General features: G+C 44.9%; 1 protein-coding gene across 14 annotated transcripts in view; it reads right to left on the bottom strand.

Annotated features, from left to right (window-relative positions):
* Positions 1-24,657, bottom strand: part of TET1 (tet methylcytosine dioxygenase 1) — a 68,773-nt gene that overhangs the window by 28,356 nt on the left and 15,760 nt on the right. For 12 of the 14 annotated variants that reach the window (XM_058421477.1, XM_058421476.1, XM_058421480.1 and 9 more), the window contains 3 exons: positions 17,875-17,925; positions 1,752-4,284; positions 466-556 (listed from right to left, as the gene is read on the bottom strand). In XM_058421477.1, the coding sequence (XP_058277460.1) occupies positions 466-556; positions 1,752-4,284; positions 17,875-17,925 (2,675 nt within the window). Of the gene's footprint in view, positions 1-465; positions 557-1,751; positions 4,285-17,874; positions 17,926-18,021; positions 18,063-24,657 lie in introns of those variants that run through there. The other 2 variants (XM_040070766.1, XM_058421481.1) reach the window with 2 other exon arrangements.

Raw genomic sequence — 24,657 nt, 5'->3', positions numbered from 1 at the left:
AAACCCTACTCGCAAGAGTAGTTTTTGACATCTCTCTTCTGAAAAACTTCTGCCACTAAGGAAATATTATCTGCATATAAATCCTAATGCAATCAGTCACTGATATGACCTTTTTTCTTTCCAGTTTGCCACAGCTTCTTCACAGGTAGGACACCAGAAAACCTCATTCTGCCAGCTGCTGATCTCTGTCCTTCCTACTGACTTCAAGGGCACCTCAGAACACAGCGCACTTGAACTCCAGCCCTGAGGTTGTAAGGGCTCAGAAAAGACACACGAGTTTGGACCTGAAGTGCTCGTGCCCACCTCATGCACATCTGAACAAGAAAACACGTTACAAATGAGTACTGACAAAAGTTCAGCAAAACAAAGCTAAACACAACAGTTCATTTCTCAGAGCTCTACTTCTTCCCTGCTTAGTCAGTCAAAAATACCGTGAGCATTAATTAAAAGCTGGATTTTCCTCACCTGTTCTCCATAATTTCTCTCACAGCAGCGACACTTGGTCCTGTCCCGAGGTGTGTGTAATAGGGGCCTTCGTCTTTTTCTATAATTTGCTCTGTAAGCAGGTAAAGAAAACTATGTTGGCACATCCAAAATTTATTTACCCCACTAAAAATAAACTTAGAAACAGTTCATGGAAACGCCTTCCAAATCAAATTAGAACACAAAGTTTGACACTGAAATATCACAAATAAAGAGTATGACAGGCTCTTCTCTTCAAACGCTTTGAAATTATTTTATACTTTTTTCCTCCAAAGATTCTGCTAGCATTTAATGTTATAAAGTAAACCCTAATTACAGCAATATTTTGCATTCTTTAAAACTTTCATTAGAGGAGCTGGCACGTATTGACTACGTAAAATTCCCAATGTCCTTGTTGGTGGGAACTTCATCAATTCATTTTAGACAAAGGGGAATTGAGGGCAATACAATCAATTAACTGACAGCCATACCCTACAGAACAGAAAACATAACCCAGGCCTCTTAACGAGCCACTCTGTTGTTTCAGAAGGCGAAAGGCAAGGTGAAACCATGTGCCTGCAGAGGCTCTGCTGGGAAGGCTCTGACCTGTCTCTCCATCTGGGTGCCCTGGCAGCGACAGCACAGCGTGTCCTCACAGCCTCAGCCAAGCCGTGTCTGCACAACCCAGCAGAGCTCGCTCGGACTCTCCTGCTGCCAGAGTCACTCTGCAAGTGGCCCCACCTCAACTCCCCCTGAGCGCTCCTCGTGCGGCCAGAGGTGGCAGGAGCCTTGGGCACGGACTCTTCCAGGCCATTGGGACTGACAGTGACAGGAGCAAGGCCACCCCCAGCTACGCTCTCCCGCTTGTCTAACGGATTTAGGCAACAAGGGCAACGCCCTGGGACACTGCTGCCCAGCCCCCACAGAGTAGTTGGAGACCATCAAAATCGTCACCTGATCCAATGCGGGTAAGCACACGTAAAGCACAAGTCAGCAATGGCAGAACAATGCACAGAAAGACTCCCTTTCCTCCAGGTTTAAATTTAAGTGGAGAATTTAAACCTGCCAGCTGCAGTACAAAAAAATACTCAATTCTGCTGTGCTCTGCAGGCCCGAAGAACACCAAGCAAAAGTTACAAAGAGAGGAAAGATGATTTCCTCCTGTCTTCTAATGGTGAAACACTGATTCTGGTGCAACAGCTGTCACATACACTTCCTCACATGAAAGGAAGCAACATGAGCACACCTCCATTTGAAACGTACAGGCAAAAGTTACCAAAAACACTTACCAACACAGTCACAAGTTGGCAATTCAGATTGTCCTTTTTTGGTAGGTGTGTCTATTAAATTTTTTGTAGGGGTATCAAGAAACTTCATAGGTGATTCAAGGAAACTGCTGAGCGTGTTTTTTGCTGGGGAACACCCTGAGTCGCCTGTGCTCTGGGCGTGGTCAGTACCCAAACTGGTTGATGTCAGAACGGTCACCTCACCCACACACTCCATATTCCTGAGAGCTTCAGCAGAACCTGGTACCTGGGCCCCACCACAGGGAACAGGCAGCACCTGGGACTTCGGATCTACCTGCTGTTTGACCTGCTGAACATAGCCTTTGTTTTCACTACACGTTTCGTTAGCTCTCAGGTTAGACTGGTTAAAACTTGGTGGCAAAGGATGTGCCTGACTGACATTTGCTGTTTGCTGTACCTGAGAATTACATTTTTCTGTAAACATCTGTAGGTTTTCAGTTGGTCTTTTCGACAAGGATGCTGTTTTCAGCTGTGAACCAGCCAGAGGATTACGGGAGGACAGGTCGCTGTGTTGGCTACGTGCAACAACTTCATTTTTCTGTGGATCGGTGCCTAGTGGGTCACTGGAGCCCGCAGTTTTCATTTGCTCATTCACCACTTCACAGCCAAACAACCTGTCTTTTTTTTTCTCCTGCGGTGCCTCAGGTAAACACCTGTGGAATTTTATCTGTGCTTGTGGGAGAAATAATCTAGTTTTTTCTTGTGATGCTAAAGTATTTTGACTGAGCACTCTCTGTACTTTGGTTCTTGGAGATTTCTTTTCAGACGGAGCTACCCTGGAGTCCTGTGGCACGGTTTGACCAAGCTTGTGCAGTTTTGATGATATCCAAATGTCCTGCAGTTCACTATGCTGGCATGACAACAGCTCTAGCTGGTTTTGATTATTTTGTTGATAGCGTGCTTCTTGAGGCTTCTTTTTGTGTCTTGGTTTCCATGGCACAGCATTTCCTTTCTTATTTGTTGCCTGTTTTTGCTTTAACAATAAGGAACTATAATTATGCCTAAAAAATAAAGATTCTTTTTTCTGCAACACATCTTGGTTATATTTTGGCTGCCTCTCATGTGATATTAGATTAAGCAGCGATGCCTTTATATCGTTCTTCTGCTCTGGATTCGTCTGGTTTGATTCAATCAGCGCTGCCAGTTGAGTTAGCTGTGCAGCTACATCCTCTTCATCCTGGCTGTGAATTCCTCCTTCTTTAATCAAAGAACTACCTTCCAACTTCAAATCATCACACATTGGCTTTTGCTCTAACTGGCCAGGAGCTTCCAAGTTGTTCCTTATTTGCTGGACATCACACGAAGCATTGCAATACCCTGCGAGGGTGACTGGCTCATGAGCACAACTCTCGCCGGCATCATAGCCTGAAAACGATGCTGCATTAGATGTTGAGTCAGAGAGAGTTTGGGTATCTCTTGAGGAGAACTGTGAATTATACATCTCACCAGTAGGATTGGCAGGTTTATCACACAACTCAGACGCTGAACTTTGGCCATTGTATAACACTGCCTTATTAGGGAGCTGCTTCTGCGAGTGAGCGCAGTGAGCCAAGAGCTGCTGCTCATTCTGTAAGTAAGTGTCTTTGATTTCTTGCAATGCAGAGGATGTAAAGGAGGATGAGATATCCCTTTTAAAACCATGGAGCAAGTTGGAAGTTGTTTCTCCTGTACATTCAGTACTTTCAGTTTTAGCTGGTGAAGTTGTTTCTAAAGGAGCTTCAGACAACTGTGTTAAAGCTTCAATAGCTACAACCTGCTCCAGAGTTAAATTTCTGGTTTTAATCAGGGACAGGAAAGTGGGCTGGAGTGCAGAATTCTCAGGCTGTGTCTCCACATTCGGTACTTTAAATCCATCCTTCCCTGCCTGCAGATCCTCTTCAGGCAGCAAAGGACAACACAAGCTTTCTTGCACATCCAAGCCGGAAGCTGTCTGCAAAACTGACTTATCAGAATACTCGGAGATGCTGCAGGTGCAGTTTTCCTCTTTCCTTGTGAACACATTCCCTTGGTTTTCCGGGTGAACACAGCCAGTGCCACTCATCAGAGTGCTTACTACGTTATTCAGATTACTACCCTTTGGCCATTGCATGTGGGAGGTGCTTGTCAAATCTGTCTCTTCCTCTGCAGATACATTTTTCAGTGAAGCAACTGCTTCTGGTGGTGAATAAGGCAGGGTTTTTATGCCATTTTTGACGGTGTGCACCAAGGATTTTTTTGGCTCAGTGAACTGACTGGGAGAGGCTGCTCTTTCACTGTGGTCAGTGTATTTCAAGTGTTCAGTGCCCGTCACAGCTCCGTGGATGTCGCCGTTGACGTGGACACCAAAGGATGGCTTCTCGTTATGTGCCCACTTCTCTGCTTCTAAGCCAGTCATTCTCTCTTTCTCCTTAGACTGCACATTTTCAATGGGTACTGCTTGGTTTGTCTTCACCCTGTATTTTTCACCATGACCACATATACTGCATTCCATGAGTTCTGGTCTGCGGCCATTTACTGCTTTGTTTTCTAAATTTGCCTATAAAACAATAATAAAAACCCTTGTTGTAACAGCTGTTCAAAGCACATTAAAAATAAGAAACTTCGTATTTACAGCAATTAAACCCTGCTTTGACAGATACGAGGAATATCCTAATTAGGCAGAGACACTGGAAAATAAAAAAACAGGAAGTTATAAAATAACCTGAAGGCTAAAGACCCTATCTGTATTTATAGCTATTTTTCCCCGCTGTTGAGGGAGAGAGGAAGAAATTGGGTAAATGTGGTGTGGGAGACTAATGAAATGAATACTCAGATAAAGGATGTTAGCACTTAGAATTAGATGTAAGGATTCAATTTTGAATTAATTTGCATGAGCAGATTAAAAAAAGATGAAAAACCTATGTTAAAAGAAAGACTCAAATCCAGAGGATTATACCACAAAGTTCAGCAGTAATTTGGCATAATTACATTCATTTGGCTGGACCAATAAACTGACTTAACAAATACACCACTTGGTTAGACACTAGCTAATCCTGAAAACCTTGCTTCAAGTCCTTAAATAATTACAAACCCTAAGCAGAAATTAATAGAAAGCCAATTTACATCAGCTCACTTAGAAGTTACTCTTTAAACAGTCGTTTAGCTTCTGTATTTAGATGGAAATTTCCAGGATTCTCAACAGTCTCTCATGTAAGTTATTCAAAACTGTTGTATTATAAACTTTTGTTAAATATGTTCTTCATCTTCACTGATATTATACAGTTCATGTGGTTGAAGCAATGCCAAAATCTAGACAGAGTTAGAATATTGTGTCCTGGAAAGAATATATATATGGGCCTTAAGACCGTATTATGGATATGAAGGAGTTATGCAAAGCAAAAATATAATTAATTAAGGCAGAAACTGATGCAGAAACAGTAATTAAGGCAGGAATCATTTTTTCTTATGCTATACAAATTTTATTTATATTATATTTTCTTTTAAAAATTATTTTAAATCACAATAGATAGTGCTGCTCCTTTACCTGACTCTGACACTTCAACCCCCTGTAACCTTAAACTGTAGTTAAAAGAAAACCAGGACTGCTTTTCAAATCAGGTATCAGCAACACAAGGGGCTAATTAACCCTATGTAGGCACAGTAGGCACAGCAGTGCCCAGAAAATCCCAGTATGAACCATTCAGTTAACTCAGAGATGGTTCTGTGCTCATACCAACAAAGGGCATGGACTTCTGACATAACTCAGGAAAATAAATGCAAAATACATTTATGATTAATTATAACCACAGAGATGGAATTGCCACAAACCCTGAGGCAAAACAAGGCAGCTCCATCTGGAGCTCAGTGGCCACCTTGCAACTTAGAAAACACAAACCCAGGAATCCATAGCACATCCTGGATGTTCTGAGAGGCATCATAACTTCTCATGGAAATGGTATGTAAAAACATGTCCAGCACCTGTGCAGCTAAGTCAAGCCTACAGATATTACATACAAAAAGATTCCTTATTTAATGTCTTTTCACTACACACAGATCCTGACTAATGGTCAGTGAGTGAGAGCTCCTCTGGATTCTGGTGATTTTCAGTGAAAGATTCCCAGACCCAGGGGGTCGCTGAGCACTTTCTAAAGGATCCGCAAGAGCTGAACAGGTTCCACCATTCTATTGCTGGCAGAGGTACATGCATCACACAAGTCTCTGCAGCTGTACCAGAAAATATTTTAAGGGTCCACCATAAAAGAGTAAAACCCCACAATTCTATACCTTCACAAAAGCTGAGATTCAATTACCTTAATTTCAGAAAGAAGCAGAATTGTTGTTCTTTCTTAGGCAAAAGTACACCTAATATCTCTACCAATCCGAAAGATTCCCAACCACATAAAGAATTAAGAATTATTTAATCAGACAACTAGGAGGCTGAGGACATAAAATCAAATAGATGAAAACTAATCCCCCATCAATTGCACATTTTCAACACAACACCGTATTTTGTATTCTATTCATTATTATAGGGATTGTTCATTACATTAAAAAACCTAATAACTTAATTCTGGTAAATTGGGAGCAATAAGAGGCATAGGAAAGGAAGAGGCTTCATACACAAATAGCAGAGATTATAAGATCTGACAAAGAATCCACTGACAGCACTCAGTACAAAAGTGTCATCACAGTCCTTCCAACTGTTCCTCGATAAAATACTTTATCTGATCAAAAAGCACTGCTATACTCAAAAATACTCAGGATATTCCTTAATCTGCTAGTACTGCACACATACAGTGTGTCCCTACAGAACTCCAGTGATCCCAGCAGCAAAGATGGAAATTGCTTAAAAAAAAAAAATTCTTCATATTTTCATATTTTCCATTAACATTACTAGAAGCAGCCCACATGCAATGAGGAAGATGAATCATATCACTGGCATGAGTTAGTTCATCTTCTATTTTTCCACATGAAGACAAAATATTGTCATAAAATCAGATGTTACTCTTTTAATCAAACTCTGTCTTTCAAGCACTGTGCTGCTTTATCTCCTATTGCTAAACAGCAGTGGATCCTGAAAGATACCTTTTCCCCCACAAACAGAAAGGGCTACTGGATAGTCTGTTAACATGTGAAGTTAATACTTCCCACTACACAGAGAGGGGCAGACACACTACCAGGGACAGAGCTCATTTGATTCTTCCCCTCAACCTAGGAACAATCTATCTTCAAGTTCTGAATCTGCATGAAAAAAACCCAGTGAAAATTACAGACAAGGATCTCACAACCCCACGCAACCGCGTTAACATCTACGGGAGCTGAGCACAGAAGTCGGATCTGATCCGTTTCCGAGGCTGTCACACAAATGCAATGAAAAGCTGAAGAATAAAGCAGATCAATACCTGTAATTTCTTCTCTCTCTCTCTCCTGAAGCAGAGCTTTACTCTGCCAGGAGGCATAAGCCACAGATCATGCTCAAGCTCAGGCTCTGCAGTAGTTTGTGCTATTAGGACAGGAACCACAGAGCCTGCTGTGGCCATTGCTCTATTACTTAAACTTCAACCAAATACTATCTTATATATACACATACACAAGAATTCACTCTGAGCTAATAATGCTTCCAGCACACCAAACAGCCAGTTACAGCAAATTACCTGACATTCAGAAGAGTCAGACTTACTATTAACTTCTCCTTTAACACATGATGTCCCTGAGGTAATGCAGAATTCACCAAATCCCAATCAAAACGTAATGCTTAAGCTAACCCCAAGATATTTCCACATCTGAGCAGCAAGCAGGCCATCAGTTTGTGTCTCTCATTTCAAACTGCTACAGGTGGTAACAACACACACTGTACTAAAGGACACCACCAGGATCAATTACTCTCTTGAACAAGAAATAACAGATGATGCCTGAGGAACACAACAACTAAGGCCAAATCCCTGTAAGATTTCCCTGCAACCAGCCCTCCCTGTACTATTCTGCCCAGGTCTCATATCAACAGATCAAACTGGGACGACCCAAAACACAGCTCTTGCAGGGTCACAGCATTCATCAGCACAAAAGGATGAGTGGGTGAGAAGCACCTGCAAGCTGCAGTGCCACGGGTAAGCCTGGATCCTGCTGCAGTGTCTGCAGCCACACAGCCAGCCCCACATGTCCCTCGGAGCTGGGACAGAGCTGGCAGCCCTTAGAGATCCAAAAAACCCGATATAAGTGTTGTTTCAGAATACCTCTTTGGAAAAGACCCCAAATGTACTTCATCTAACATTCAAACAAGATGTTTGCTGCACGGCCTGACGGTCAGGTATCACTGCCTCACGAAAGACAAGAAAGCACCAACCAACTGACCAGCAGCAATTTACTCCTCTGTCATTTATTCCTGCTGTCCACAGTCTGCTCCCCAGGACATGCAGAAATTCAGCAGAATTGAGGACCTGCACTGCACAGGACCAACATACAGAGATAAGGAGATAAGACATGGATAGGATGGACAACAGGGAGACAGAGCACAGGTGGGGAGACAAAGTTGCTTATGCTGAGTGCTATGTAGGAAATCACACACTGGTTAGGACAGAGGCAGATATAAGGTAGGATGCTGTAGAAGCTATAGGTCACCTCCTTAACACAGCTAAATTTTCTCGGAGTTTGGGTTTGTTTTGTTTTGTTTTTTTTTTTTTTTTTGCATTAAAGGCAGACACAGTAATACAACTAAGAATAAACTTCTATTTCAGACTACATAACACGTCTGACTACTGCAATAATGCAGACAGCAGCAACATGCTCTAGGCTGCTGCCCAAGGCTGCAGCCCGAGCAGGGTGTTCGAGCAGGCTCCCAGAAGAGAACAGCAGAGTAGGGGCCAAGCTGCAAGCCAGGGCATATTCCCCACCAATCTCACCAGAGGCATAGCAGCACACTGCGTAACTGTGGACATGAAGGAGTCTCTCAGGGTACCACACTCCTACAGTGGCTCAGCTAAGGCACGTTTTTTATAGGTTTTAATGCACAGAAACAGATTGGGGACCTTTGTTAATGTAACACAGCCTAAATGTACAAGGTGTTCTGTTCCTCAGGAGAGCAGTGTTCACAGATGGCATTGAGGGACAGGACAGGACCTGGCAAAATTGTGTTGACGAGTTTTACCACAGAAGTTGGTTTATACAGAAACTCAGAAGAACAAGAGGTTCTGCAAATCTGGAGAAAGCAATGACCTGGGGCAGGACTTTCAGGCTTTCCTGGAATTATCCCCCTCACTTCTAACTGCCCAGAGTATCAAACCACCCAGTTACCAACTAGAGCATCACAGCATTTAGCATTTCACGCTGGATTGTACTACAGCTGAAAAGTCTGCTCTAGCTGCTGGTTGCTTTTTTTCCCCATATTTGTAGCCACAACAGCAAAGAACATTCTCTAAGCTACAGCTTAGCTCTCAGTTTCATCTCCATTTAATCTACATTTATATCCTCTTTGCCATGTTCTTCAAACACCAGCCAATCTTGCCACCAGAAAAGCTTCTTATCATCTCTTTCCAGGAGGAATTAGTACATAATGGCCTCGAAGTATTTACACCGTTGTTATCTTCCTCTTCTTTCCTACCCCAAGACCAGAGCAGAGCCCTCCCACCAACCCTGTGCAACAGCTTCAGTGAGACCACCTATAAAGAAGATCAACAGTATCAGACTCTAAAGGATACAGTTACTAACAAAATTAAAAGCTACAGGATGCTGACTGCAAAAGTTTAAAATGGTGGCTCCCATAGAAATGTAGTTATTGGATGACTACTTGGAAATAGGCTCTCTCAGCCACAAACTCAAATGATTGTTTCCATCAATTCCTATCTCTATCTCGTAAAAGCTACAAACAGGAGCAAGAAAAACAAAACCAGAGGGTGAAGGACACCCCATTCTCCTACATGGACATCCAAGAAGTGGATTTGTTAAGAAAGAAAAAAACCCCAAACATTACAGTACTTTTTCTGCCACAGAAGCAAATATAAACAAGCATCTTGCCTGGTAATTTTTGTTTTCCTTGGGTTTTGGGTTTGGTTTGTTTTTTACTGGTGTTTTGAATTACTCAATCGTTTGTCTTCAACGTTGAAACCAAGCACTCAAAGAGACCCTGGCAGCTCTGGAAAATATAGCACTCAATTAAGCCCGAAAAGAAAAATGATACAATCAGCAGCAATATGTATTCCCTACCAGAACTTTCCCCTAATGTGCTTTAGCTCAAAAGCAGAGATGAAAGAAATTCAGTCTCTGAATTTACTCACCCTAGTTAATGTCTCTTGTGGTCTACCCATTTATGAAACCGTGAATACAGTGTCAAGGAGGTGCTGCCTGGCCCTTCCTGGCACATGGAGAATCATCACAGTGTTCATAACAGGGGCTTCAGGGAGCAAATCACGGCCGTGTAACCTCCTTAGCAAGAGGCTGAAAGAGCAGTAAATTAATACTTCTAAAAAATAGCAAATAATTCAAAGACCAAACATGGTGCTTTGTAAATGAGGCTGGCAAGCCAGCCATTTCATTGCAGCTAAAGAGAGATTCTGTATTTAGCAAGAGGCGTGGGACTGTATTTACAAAAGGCAAGTTTCTAACCTTAGAAAGCAGTGCCTTCCAGGAGGACATTAACGTGGTCAATTATCAACTGCACAGTAACCATTGAAACTCCTGGTACAGCTTTATGGCTGAAAAGGTTAGTTAGATTCTTGGGTGCATAAGTAACAATATAATTAGGAAAAGACCGGTTACTTGCAATCCTGCACTTGGCACTTTTGCACCTGCTAGCAGAATAAAGCCTCCTGTTCTGGCATCCCCAATTCAAGCGAGACATTGATATGCCGGAGAGGGCTCCAAGGACCACAAAGGATTGAAACATCTTGAAGTGAAAGCCTCACGTTCAGTCTCTACTCGCTCTCTCCAATTTACCAAAGAGAAAGAAAATTGAAAAGCCACAAACTCCTGCTCAGTCTATGTGGAAAAGAATGCTGATAACAGAGGGTTCCTTGTTCTAGTAGACAAAAGTATAATAAGACTCAATGACTTTAAGTTAAGGCTGGAGAAGTCTGGCCTTGAACTATGGTGCATATTTTTGCAGTGAGACAGAGAACAAAGAATTTTTTTAAACCATCTTGTTAGGTGTTTGGATGCACTTTTCTTCAATGGGAATTTTCAAATGCAAGTTCTTTCAGCTATTTATTTTTTAATTATGTTTAAGATAAATAAAAGGATACAGTCTTACAACCTCCCAGTGAAAGAACAAGTGTTCATAACGATCTTTCCTGGGTTTACCACATGTGAACCAAACTGAGACAAGTTAATTTCTCTTCAGCTTCAGGGTGGTAAAGATCCAAGATGCTCCGCTAACAACATAACTTTCCACAGTTCCTGTAATCTAACCAGGAAGATATTCAGCTCCTTAATTTAGGACCACGGTTCTGTGCCTCACCACCTGCTGTACAACCAATTACATTATTTACAAGTTACTACATGTTGGTGGCAGCTCTCAAACCAGAACTGCTAAGGACACACAACACCATTCTAGTGTGGTTTTAAAGCTGATGAGGGGCTACAAGACAAAAAGGAGTAACTAATACCCTTTAAAAAGGAGTAACTAATAAAAAAGTCATGCTGCTCTCTTAAGGTACCAGGCTATGAAGCAGCACTGTTCAGGATTTTTCACCTGTTTTGCTTACTCTCATGAGGAAAAAAAAGCCAAAAAAAATTACAAATTATGTTTCCTTTTCTGTCTGAGAGCTTCCACATCTATGGTTTAAGTAAAGCTCAAGGCAGAATTTGCACTGTAACTTCCACTTGCTCTTTTACAGGAGTTGCAGCTTTCACTCCCACCCTGGAATAACAGCAATGCTGTTACGGAGCAGCACTGCAAGAGTGGTGTTTGGACTGCAGAATTCAGACAGTGATCATCTGTCACAAAAGTGAATGCTTTGCATTTAGAAAAGCAGAGTAGTTTTTCCTCTTATTCACAAGTCCAGCAAACCCCTTATTTTATGAAAATTAAACTTAAAACCCCATTTTACTATAGGGCGCTGATTGAACTACAATGCAATACAGACAGCACCAACAAAACACTGAGAAACTAATTCAGCCAAGACACAAACCACTCAATTGTAAGTCAGCTTCAAAAAATGCTAATATTCTAGAAAGCTTAAGAGTTGTTAGGACAACAAGGACAGGCTTGTATATAGTCTGTATACTAATTTTACATAAACAGATGAAAAGGGATAATTGTTAGTTGCTTATATGTAAATGCTGTTTTCCTTTTTCTTTACATCATTTAAGTTTCACGCACTTTACATTTAAAAAGAATGCATGAATTCTTCTTACCTCACCAATGAAATCCTGTAATTTGGAATTTATTTTAGTATGAATCAGATCTCTCAGTCTCTACAATAAAGCAAGACTCCTACTAATGTCAATAGGAAAGTTTGCTGTCGTAGTATTGGCTAAATTAACTTTCCCATAATCAGTAACACTAAACAAAAATCTTGGTATAACATGGCAGAAAGAAAAAAAATCACAAATGTGAAAAATCTGCTGCCACTCGGGTAAGTTTAGGGCTTCTCAATGGTTGTCTTCCATATCAATTGCTAAAAGCAATAAGCAAACTTGCTTAGCAATATGGTATCAGATCCTAAACAGGAGGCACCCATTTTCAAAGCATTTTTTAGTTATTACTGTCAATAAATGCATGGCCAGCAGCACACTGAGAACAGATTACTGGAATTGGCAGAGCCATCTCAGTTATTTCAATGCCTGCATTACATACCGCAAGCGCAAGTACTGAATAAAGCTCATAATGCAGTAGTGAATGCAAACAATATCAACAAAGCAACATACCCGGAAGAGAAACCCTGAGTTTATTTTGTGGTACTTCATTAAGGACATCTAAACAACGTACCAATCAATATACCTACACAACTGACCTTCATCTCCACATGTATATTTTCCTCCCTATCCACAAGCTCTGCTGCTTTTACTGGATATTTTATGACATTTTTGATCACAAACACATTTTCTATCTTTTTCAAAGCTCCACTTCTAAATACAATAAAATGGAAGGCCTTACACTAAAACATACCACGAGAGTCAAGATCTACAAATCAACAGTGATTCAAAACCTGCAAACCCCTTCAAAACCACTGTGATCATGAGGTACAACCTGGCCTTATTCAACACTTCCCAGCCTCCATGTGCCTCTGCCCCCACCAGTCCCTGAGGAGTGCACTCTCACAATTGCTCTGCTAAAGCAAGAGTTAAAACAGAAAGCCTGCTCCTCCACCTCCTCTCCAGGACAGTGCACCTTTCTTCCCTCACAGTTTTGGGCCGCTGTGGGGCAAAGAGCAGCACCGCGTGCTGCTGAGCAAGCACAGGGACACGAGAGGAGGGATGGGACAGGGAGCAGCACAGAAAAAGGGAGCCCTCCAGGAACAGGGGCAAGGGCGGCACAGCATCTCTGCGCATCCCATGAAAGAGTCCACAAGGGACAGGCTTCAGCTGCACCAGAAACTGGAAAAATTAAGGATTAGAAAATAACTAGAGTAAGATTAATAATTTACAGATCACTTACAAAGGCTTTCTTTGTTAGAGCTCTATTCAAAGACATCTACATACATGAGTAGTCCTGGCAGAACTGTACAAACAACATGCAAGTGCTTCATATGTTCATGAGTGCATTCATGTGGAAGTGCTGGGAAAGCTGCTGCACAGGAAAATGTCCTGTGCTAAATCTCAACTGTAATCATGCCTGCTCACATCAAGTGGTTGCATGAGCCTAACAAAAGGGGGAAAAAAAAAAAAAAATTAAAGATTTAATCCCATTTAGACAGATGCACATTCAGCTTGGTGAAAAAGGTGAAAATGAGAACATTTCTTTCCAAAAGTGTTGACAAAATCCAGGTAACAGCTAAGTTAATGACCTTACTTTTAAAAATACAAGTTAAATGCTTTGTGTAGGACACACTTACCGCAAGTAAGGTCTACCTATCAAAAAAAGGGAGTAAAAAAACCCTCAGGGAGTAAAAAACAGGCAGAAACTTTCAACCAGTACTCAAAGCAATTTTAATTGATATTTACTGAAGGAATATGCTCCAAGGTGATAATGTCTATTAAAAAAACCCCACAGCAAATATGATAAGTCCTTTCTGGACAACATCCTTTCCAACTCATATTGTACCATTCTTCCTTCTGTCCCTGTAAAATTCCATAGCAGTGCAATTCCATTCATTGACTTGCTCATGTCTCAGTTTAAAGGGGAAAAAGTAATAAAATTTAATTTCATCCAGATAAATATTTTGGCAGATATTCTGCACTAAAAATATAACCATAATTTAGAATAAATGTTCCAAATCAGTTCAGTCCTTGCTCACTCCAAGCATTACCATGAACCTTAGCACATGCTTTCCTAAACCTTGTATTAATACATGTATGACCTTGATCAAAAAAGTGTATTTTTAGCATCTTTGAGCTGCAAAACTAAAACTGCATCGTAAAAAGGGCAACAGCAGGTCTGCCAAACCAACTTTATGTTTTAAAGTTTTGTTTACAAGACTATTCTTTGTATATGTGGAGAAGAAAAATTACGAGGGTGCTCAATCAGCTATTTCCAGCCTTGATGGAAATGAAACGTTCATGTTCCTAATATGATGTTTATAAACAACCCCAAAGTTCTAGATACTGAGTCATCTCTGACTTTTGGCTTGCCTTCAGCTGAGGGGATTTTGCAGTGTGAGCAGGCACTGTTCACACTTCGCCGGCGCCCCTGCTCGCCGCTGCAGTTTATGAAGAAACACGCAAACAGAACGGAGAATGCAGACTGTGCAGGCTCACTTAGCACCGCCTATGTCATTCTGGATTTCTCCCACAGTCTCTTCCCTATTTTTACCCTCCCTTTTTTTCTTCTTCCTTTTGTTCTGCTGTTGTTTCGGGTTTCTTTAATCTCCATCAGGGCAACAAACACCCACAGCCATCCAAGAGGCAGCCCTGGCTCCCCAGAACCCCCAGGAAAGACCACGGATTGTGTTTCACCAGCTGCCTCCTGATCTACGGGGAGCTTTCCTTACTGCTGCCACTGCTGCCTACACGTGGTAAGTGAGATTTCCCTGACAACACGAGGCCTTCTTCTCATTCTTCAACTGTCCCGTTCTTCTAAGCTCTGTAATGAGCTTGGAAGTGACTGCAAGCATTTTCCCTTCCTTAGGGAAAGGTGCACTGCACTGCCCAAGCTGAGCCAGAACACCAGTAAGTGCCTAAAAAGGATGATGTTAAGTGAAGCTGGGTGTATAATGTGACTTCCGAAATGCAAGCAAATGAATTTTTAAGTATGAATCCCTTCTATATAGATTTTCCATTATCAGGAATAAAATTAAAGAACCGTCTGCTTAAAGGGAAAAAGAATGCAATATAAACCCTAAGGAAAACGAAGTATATTCTTTCCCTTGTATCCATTACTGTGAGCTTACAAAGACCCTTTCTTTAATGAGCACTTGCTTGCTAGAAGTGATGAATATTTCAGGTGTTCTTTCAAAACAAACATTGGAGAACCTAATACAGTATTTATGGCACAGATGAATTTCTTAAATGAGTCACCCAATAACCAGAAGGAGCGTTAAGACATGAGTATGGAAAACCATAAATAGTACACAAAAGGTACAATATAATAGCCTGTATCGCTTTTAGTCTTGTTTATATCTGTCCAACCCATTTGCAACTGGAAAGCACTGCTTATTTTCCCCTGTACAGACTTTGTGAATGGCTTGGTCCTCAGCAGCACGGTTAGAACACAAGCCCACCAAGTAAATAAACATGCATCTATCAAAACTTAGGAGAATTAGGAAAAAACCCAAAACTCCATGTATTATTGGAAGAACGTACAAATCCTTTAAGAAACTTAAGAATACCACTTGAAGAAAATACAAAGAAAAAAGAACATATCCTGTTGAAATTTTGTTAAATGTCAAAACCTGTATGCAATAGTCAGATGCTCTCAGCCACTACCAATCATAAACCCAAATACTGAAGTCATAATTCAACAGATAACATAACATCACTTTACAGAGCTGTCCCACCAACAGCAGAAGCCAGGTTAGTCATATAACTTACTGCCACATTTCTAAAAAATGCCCTAGTAAAGAAGTCTGCAAATGATGCGGCTTTTTCAAAGTTTACTGCAGCTGACTGAGCTGCAGTGTAACTTGAGATGCCCAGCCTCCCTCCTCCCACCCAAAACCAAAGGCCAACCCCCACCCAGCATTCCACGAGATGCCTTCAGAGGTCCGGCGCCTTCTTTGGTGGATGCAATTGGACAAACTCTTAGGAAATACACCTCAGCACATCCAAACAAGTACAAATACTATAAAATGCAAAGAATAGAACCTAAAACCAAAGAGGAAATGCCACAGAATCAGTTCAGCAAAGGAAAAGTCAAACCAGAAACCAACCCCGGTCCAACAATTGACATGGACACTATGCACACACACAGAACCAGACAAGCCTTTCCATTCAAGAGCCAAGGGTGGAAAAAAACCCTTCAGAAGGCTTTTTGGAAAAGAGAAGAACAACAGACTCATATTACATAGCAACCTGCTGGGCCATCAAATCACAAACAGTGGCAAAATGAACTCAAGAGGAAAATCTGAAGACCAACCACGAGCCACAACTGCAGAGGGACACCCAACACAAGGTATCTGTCCAAAAATCCACATTTTCCACACTTTGCCAGAACAGGCATCACACCAATTACACCTTATAAACTGACTCCTTTACAAACATGCCTTATTTAGCATGCTACTGTCAACAGCACAAAAGACAGAATGAGAAAACACATCAAGTTGTAGCTACATCCATGCAGTATATTACAAGGAGCGTCATTATTAAAATGAGCAATTAAAATCATACCAAGAACAACAAAAATACTAATATTTTTATGGCTTGTTTCAATGCAAAAAAAAGACCAATAACATTTGTTAGCGTTGTACAATCACAATTAGTGTTAGCACACAGGTAGGTGGTTTGCACAACTATTCCACATGAAAACACAGAGACCCTTGAGGCTGGACAGGTTATTTGCTCCTTACTTAATCTTAACATCGGTTTGCCTTACCAAAGTTTCTATAACGTGTAACAGTGACAACACAAACGTTAAGAAATTGGGATGTTTTCAAGTAAAATGACACTACAGACGAGTCAGCATTTATCAAACCCAGTATGTCCAATAACTTCTGAAATTTTAGTGTACTGAAACAGTACTCAACTATCTTATTACATTTAGCTGATATAAGAGAATAGTTCATCAAAGTAAGTTTAACAACATACTTTTTGTTTGCTTTTCCACTAGCTTCACCCATCTTACCCATACCACTCCATCTTACTTGCCCCATCCATCCTCCAACATGTTGGTTTGCAACAACAGAATTAATTACTTATTTCTATTCAAAACATTCTAAAGATTAACTGAGAGAAGCAATATCAACACACTACCTGTTACATTAAAAAAAAACCCAAACAACCCAAATCATTAACCATGAGTGTAGCAAGTCTGTATTTTGGTTTAAAAACTATGCTATTTGCGTTTGCAAGACCAATCTTTTGTTATCACGAAAGATAGCCGCCTTGAAAGTGTGGAAGGAACGTGTTACCACTGAAACTGAAGGCGGGTGTAAGTTTACAGGATTTTCAGTTTCAGTTGAGGTATTCTAAAACGAAAAGAAAGAGAGGAAATCAAAACTTCGGTAAAGTAAGTATAAAAATTCCACTTTTGTTAACTTGGCTCGCAGTTTAACGTTGACTTCTCACGTGAAATGTCAAATGCCATAAAACCTAAAAATATTGAACCGTTACCTTTGGAAGTATGAAACTAGGAACAGAAGAAATTAAAGGGAACGTTCAGCGCAAGGGAAAGCAAACTTCTGGTCTGCAGACCCGTGCAGGGAGGTTCAAATATGTCTACAACATGCTGGAGAGAGAGAGGAAAGAAAGGACATGTTCTGTGCTTTTAAAATTAGCTAATCTGCTTAATAGCTGGAAAGCGCTGCTACCCAGCGTTTAACCCGCTGCCTTCCTGGGCCGTATGACAAGAAAAAGCCGCTCAAAACGGGAGGGGATAAATATCAAAGCAATCATCGGTTACCTTTAAAACTCTTTGCTTCCTCCTCTGAGGCCTTTTGTTTTCTGTTAGAACCTAAAAAAACATCAAATTGCAGAATATAAGTTGTGGTCAAAAAGGCAGGCAGACACCTCCGGTTTTTATTATGTAACAGCGGTATTTCTGCAGTACCCCGAGTGCTTTACAGGCGGCCCCTCGGCGGGCCGGCGGCGGCTCCCGGCGGCCCGTCCGCCGCCCCCGCGGCGCCCCTCACATCGCGGGAGCCCCGCGTTCCCCCTCACGGCGGCGGCGGCCCTGCCCCGCCATCTTTGCTTCCTGCCGCAGCGGCGGCCGCGCGGGCGCGCGCCGCGTGCGGCCCCGCGGGAGCGCGCGGCGCCCGCAGCGCCCCCCCGCGGCCCCCGGCCCGAACAAAGGGGCTCCCGCAAGAGCCGGCGCGGAGCCGCCGCGCCCGAGGAGCCGGCACGGCCCGGGCCGCCCGCCCCGGGCACCGGGGCCGGGCTCGCTCGGCTGGGGCCGCGCCGAGAACGGGGTCAGGCGAGGACGCGGCTCCCGAGCGCCCGCACGCGTGCGCACACCGCCGCGCACCGGGCGGCGCGGCCCGAGCCTCTCCGCCAGCGGCACCGGGGATGCGTCGCCGGGCGCCGGCGGGGCTCCGCAGCCGGATCGTCCTGGAAAGAGTGGAAATCGCCGCTCATCTGACGGGGGCCGCAGCCACGGGGCCTGCTTTCACCTGCTCTCCCAAGCCGAGAGGACTCGACGTTACACCAGCCCCTCCAAAGTCTCAGCCTGGGGCCGGGAGCCCAGCGCCCGGCCGGCCCGTGCCTTCCCACCGCAGGCCCCGTGAAACATACTCCTCCGTCTTCATCTACTCCTACAGCACCCAACGCAGTAAATCTACTGCCGGGGGGCTGCGATGAGAGCTGGCCGCCGCATAAAAATCAAGGGCAATTATTTTTCCACAACTCCACCTGCTTAAAAAGTTCATCCGGACGGAAGGAGGACGGAGGGATCACGGCTCTACCAGCTGTCACAGCGAGCCCTCATGGATCACACAGGCATTTGCTAACTAGGGACAACAAACAAATAACGTACAAATAACACCGAAGCATTCACTGAAACAATTCGCAGTTGACCTAAACCAGTTGATCTAAACCAGAACGTTGGCCACGGATTTATGCACTAAAGATAAAAACCAGTAAGAACACCTATTCATCAGCTACAAACTGCAATCTGCTTTCTCATCTAGTGGTACACTGTAATGTAATTACTGTCCACTTATTGGTGCAAATCAGTTAAATAGCAGAAATGCTCAGGCGGGGACACACAGCTCATTCCCCAGTGTAGCAATTAAATCGGAGAAATTGTTGCCCACTTTTTGTTGTCTGATGCTACCTTGTATCTAAGCTCTTCATTTGTTGCACCAGAATGATGTATTAAAGGACATAGGAGAAGGTAAAAATTAAAATACAAATTTTATATTTTCCCCCCCAAATACCCCAAGTCTGCAAGGGTCTTTTTGTGTATTAAAAATGAGAGAGTGGAAATCACATACATTTAGTGATCTAATTCTTCTTTGTCTTTTTGGCTACTTAAGATGCTTTACAATACGGGGCAGGGGGGGAAAGGAAGAGTATTTTGTTTACTTAGAAACCTGAGACTCCATATTCTGATTTAATCCCCAGACTGGTGCATGTACTGGACAGCACCGGACAGTAGTTTCAGGTTTCCTTATAACCTCATGTTAGAGGTCCTCAGACACAAGGAAGCAAAGAAACCTCTTCAAATAATTTTCCCATAAAAGCTTTAAGAACCAACACAGAAAATAAGGAGCAGTGAAGAGGCAACTTGTTAAATACAGCCTCTGAAAATAACTAGAGCTCAAACGAATCCATCTCACTGTAATTTAGGCAGCACTGTAGTCCACACACAGGAACACAGAAATGGCGAAGTATTGTCAGTTGTAATTATTCAACACTCCCACAGAGTATGAGTGTCAGTGTAAAATAAGAGTAAACTGCACAACTCCAACTCCCTGCCCTGCATCTGTGGGGTGAGGAAGGCTGTATGCAGCTCTGCTCATCACACCCATCACCAAACTCCTCTAGCTCTGTGTTAGCCCCTTACAAAACTCTCAAGTATCGTACTCAGGAGTGCACTCATTTTAAAATTCAACTGGCTTCAATATTTCTGGAGTCTGTTGTAAAATAAATACCACAAAGTCTAAATTTCTTAGATTATAGCTGGGCTTGACTGGAAAACAAGAATTCCATTCTGCTTTTTTTTTTTTTTTTTTTTTTTTTTTTTTTTTTTTTTTTTTTTTGAGATTTCAACGCTTGGTTTTGTTCCAAAGCAGAGGAAAACTTCCAAAAAATCCAGGAGACAGATGGGATGTGGGAGACCAAAGTTCAAGTCCTTGGTCTGTATCAGGCAAAGAGCCCTTACCACCACCATCTAATAATTCTCATCCCCTTTTTAAGTTTTAAACATGATTTTCATTTCTCAAGCCTTGAGAAATTTAAATAGTTGCGTTAAGACATATAGTAGCTGTGAAACGCTCCTGTTCATTCAGCATTTTCCATTCGAGGAATGGCTTACTGGAAAGTTCCCAACCAACTTGAATCGCAGCATCCTTTTTTAATATGTCTGGGTTTTTCAGCAGCGCATTAAAAACCCACAGACAAGCATGCCCCTATTGTTATTTAATATTTCATGTTACTCAGATTACAGCTATTAAATAAGACGTCTGGAGACACCTTGGGCAACCCAAGTGAAGCAACACTCAGTGACCTCATTTTCTTGGTCAGTTTGTTGACTACAGGCCCCACTAAATCTAACTATTTAGCTCTAATAGGAATTAAAGCTCTCCCCAGCAAATGCTTTCGACCCAAGAGGGCTCCCTGCCCAGGCAGAACCCTGAAATGCAGGCACCTTGCCTTGACAAGCCCTGCAGAAAGCAGCCTTGGAGATGAGGCTCTCCACACTGACACTTCAGCAGCAGCCCTGCAAGTTTACGGCCTTTGGGGCAAGAGGAGCTGCGGGGTCACGAAGCCCTACATTCCGCCGGGAAACGCGAGCTGCTCAGCCTGACAGCCCGGCGGGCCGGGGCAAGAGCTCCAGAGAGCGCCGGCAGCAGGGAAATGCGAGCTGCTCAGCCTGACAGCCCGGCAGGCCGGGGCAAGAGCTCCAGAGAGCGCCGGGAGCCGGCAAACGCGAGCTGCTCAGCCTGACAGCCCGGCGGGCCGGGGCAAGAGCTCCAGAGAGCGCCGGGAGCAGGGAAACGCGAGCTGCTCAGCCTGACAGCCCGGCGGGCCGGGGCAAGAGCTCCAGAGAGCGCCGGCAGCAGGGAAACGCGAGCTGCTCAGCCTGACAGCCCGGCGGGCCGGGGCAAGAGCTCCAGAGAGCGCCGGGAGCCGGCAAACGCGAGCTGCTCAGCCTGACAGCCCGGCGGGCCGGGGCAAGAGCTCCAGAGAGCGCCGGGAGCAGGGAAACGCGAGCTGCTCAGCCTGACAGCCCGGCGGGCCGGGGCAAGAGCTCCAGAGAGCGCCGGGAGCAGGGAAACGCGAGCTGCTCAGCCTGACAGCCCGGCGGGCCGGGGCAAGAGCTCCAGAGAGCGCCGGGAGCAGGGAAACGCGAGCTGCTCAGCCTGACAGCCCGGCGGGCCGGGGCAAGAGCTCCAGAGAGCGCCGGGAGCAGGGAAACGCGAGCTGCTCAGCCTGACAGCCCGGCGGGCCGGGGCAAGAGCTCCAGAGAGCGCCGGGAGCAGGGAAACGCGAGCTGCTCAGCCTGACAGCCCGGAGGGCCGGGGCAAGAGCTCCAGAGAGCGCCGGCAGCAGGGAAACGCGAGCTGCTCAGCCTGACAGCCCGGCGGGCCGGGGCAAGAGCTCCAGAGAGCGCCGGGAGCAGGGAAACGCGAGCTGCTCAGCCTGACAGCCCGGCGGGCCGGGGCAAGAGCTCCAGAGAGCGCCGGGAGCAGGGAAACGCGAGCTGCTCAGCCTGACAGCCCGGAGGGCCGGGGCAAGAGCTCCAGAGAGCGCCGGCAGCAGGGAAACGCGAGCTGCTCAGCCTGACAGCCCGGCGGGCCGGGGCAAGAGCTCCAGAGAGCGCCGGGAGCCGGCAAACGCGAGCTGCTCAGCCTGACAGCCCGGCGGGCCGGGGCAAGAGCTCCAGAGAGCGCCGGGAGCAGGGAAACGCGAGCTGCTCAGCCTGACAGCCCGGCGGGCCAGGGCAAGAGCTCCAGAGAGCGCCGGGAGCAGGGAAACGCGAGCTGCTCAGCCTGACAGCCCGGCGGGCCGGGGCAAGAGCTCCAGAGAGCGCCGGGAGCAGGGAAATGCGAGCTGCTCAGCCTGACAGCCCGGCGGGCCGGGGCAAGAGCTCCAGAGAGCGCCGGGAGCAGGGAAACGCGAGCTGCTCAGCCTGACAGCCTGGCGGGCCGGGGCAAGAGCTCCAGAGAGCGCCGGCAGCAGGGAAACGCGAGCTGCTCAGCCTGACAGCCCGGCGGGCCGGGGCAAGAGCTCCAGGAGAGCGCCGGGAGCAGGGAAACGCGAGCTGCTCAGCCTGACAGCCCGGCGGGCCGGGGCAAGAGCTCCAGAGAGCGCCGGGAGCCGGCAAACGCGAGCTGCTCAGCCTGACAGCCCGGAGGGCCGGGGCAAGAGCTCCAGAGAGCGCCGGCAGCAGGGAAACGCGAGCTGCTCAGCCTGACAGCCCGGCGGGCCGGGGCAAGAGCTCCAGAGAGCGCCGGGAGCAGGGAAACGCGAGCTGCTCAGCCTGACAGCCCGGCGGGCCGGGGCAAGAGCTCCAGGAGAGAGCGCCGGGAGCCGGCAAACGCGAGCTGCTCAGCCTGACAGCCCGGCGGGCCGGGGCAAGAGCTCCAGGAGAGAGCGCCGGGAGCAGGGAAACGCGAGCTGCTCAGCCTGACAGCCCGGCGGGCCGGGGCAAGAGCTCCAGAGAGCGCCGGGAGCCGGGGCCGCCGGAGGCCCGAGCCCGGCACCGGCAGCAGCTCCGGTCACCGCGCAGGCGGCGTTTGCATCGGCACCGCATGTGCGCCGCTCCATCTGCAGCACCGGCCGTGACAAAACGGGAATCCTTTTGCCGCGGAGAAAATAAACCACGAGCCACCTTTCCTGTCCACATGCTGCTTTTGAAGCCTACAAAATCCTTGCTCCACACTGCAGCTCGTGAAGACAGCCCTGACGGTATGCAATGCAATGGCAGCAAAGCAGACGGCTTCTTGGAATGAAATCTTTTTGGAACAAAACAGCTGGGAAACAGCCCTCAGTAACTGCAATACCGTTTCAGAAAACGGCGGTCCTTAAAGACAAGACAAATGTGGCAGCATCATAATCCCGTGTGGGTCGGCTTTATGAACTCTTCACTGTGAAGTATTCTGGGCATTATTCATTCTGAGAGGGACAGCAACCCAAGATAAAGCCTTCTTCCTCTTCCTGTGAAAGCTTCCTTACATTTCATTTACTGGGCTGCTCTTTCAAATAAATTCAATAAGCAAAAAAATGTTTTCCCTTATATATTTTAGGATTCTTCTTTACCAGCTCCAAACCAAAGAGGTACAGTGTGAATTCCTCAGAAGAGGGGCATTATGTGCAACAATATTGCTACACGCGGGCTGGGAACTAGAGCCCACAATGCCTTATCCAGACTTTCATGATGTCACAGCCCTGCAAAATCCATTACATTCAGGAAGGTACAATATCACTGAAGGTTTATGTGGCTGTTATTTTTAAATGGTATTTTTCAAGTCCAATATAGTTTTCAAATTTTTATCTGGATTATGTGTGAATTAATGGAAATAACAGTAACCTAACTAATGCCAGTTCCAAACATGCCACTGATACTCTCCAAGGGCTGAGTGCACACGCGGGCATGGGTGTTGGAATATGCACTTCAGTTTACATTCATGGCTTCTACCAGCCAGGCCTCACTCCCTGGAACTGTAAATCCACATAAGTTCTGAAAGAAAACCAACACTTTTTTCTTTCATAAGCAGCAGGTATGGACTACCAACGCCCACAGTGGCCATACAGCCATTTAATGCACACGGCTCTGCCTGACTTCACTGGGACTTTTGCATTTTTTGGTTAGAATGGAGAGAGATCATTCCTTTAAGGCAAAACTCCAACATTTAAACTATGCTCCCGCTCTATCCCCCTACACCCTCCTCGCAGTGAATCACCTCCAAAAAATGCTTACATTCCACCAACATGAGAGAAAGAAGCATGACTCTTCTGAACAAGGAACACACTGAAGCCAACCTCACTTCTTTTAATTATTTATGTTCACTTTCCATACCATGGACAGAGACCTACAGTTAGGGTATTCCTCAGCTGCCTTTTATTTGAAACACAATACTGTCACAGAAGTCCCAGTCTGGGAAAACAATGGAATTCCCTGCAATCTTACCTAAAGGATAGCTGCTGAGTGATAGCATTCCCCATCCTCCAACACCCTCCCCTGTATCTCAACACCTTGAAATATCTGATGTAACGTTGTAGAAATACTTTCTCATTTCCTCAGAGCACAGTTTCTATAGATTGAAAATAAAGCAAGACCACTTTCTAGGAATATCTGAAAAGGCACCAAGTTTCATTCAAATACAATTTTATAAGAAGATACCTGACATGTTCTTACATGTCAGGAAAACTTCATTTCCTCCATGCAGCACCCTGAAATTTTATACAAAACTTAATAAGAAATCAAGGAGGCCTCTGGTATACAGCTCTGAATGCATCATACAGAATGTGACCAGGCTAATGAAATAAAAGCACGCCGAAATAAAAGCTGCCAAAGAAAGGA

Source organism: Hirundo rustica, chromosome 8 (genome assembly GCF_015227805.2).
Source record: "Hirundo rustica isolate bHirRus1 chromosome 8, bHirRus1.pri.v3, whole genome shotgun sequence".
Classification (NCBI taxonomy): domain Eukaryota; kingdom Metazoa; phylum Chordata; class Aves; order Passeriformes; family Hirundinidae; genus Hirundo; species Hirundo rustica.
This window is presented reverse-complemented; position numbering and strand designations above follow the sequence as displayed.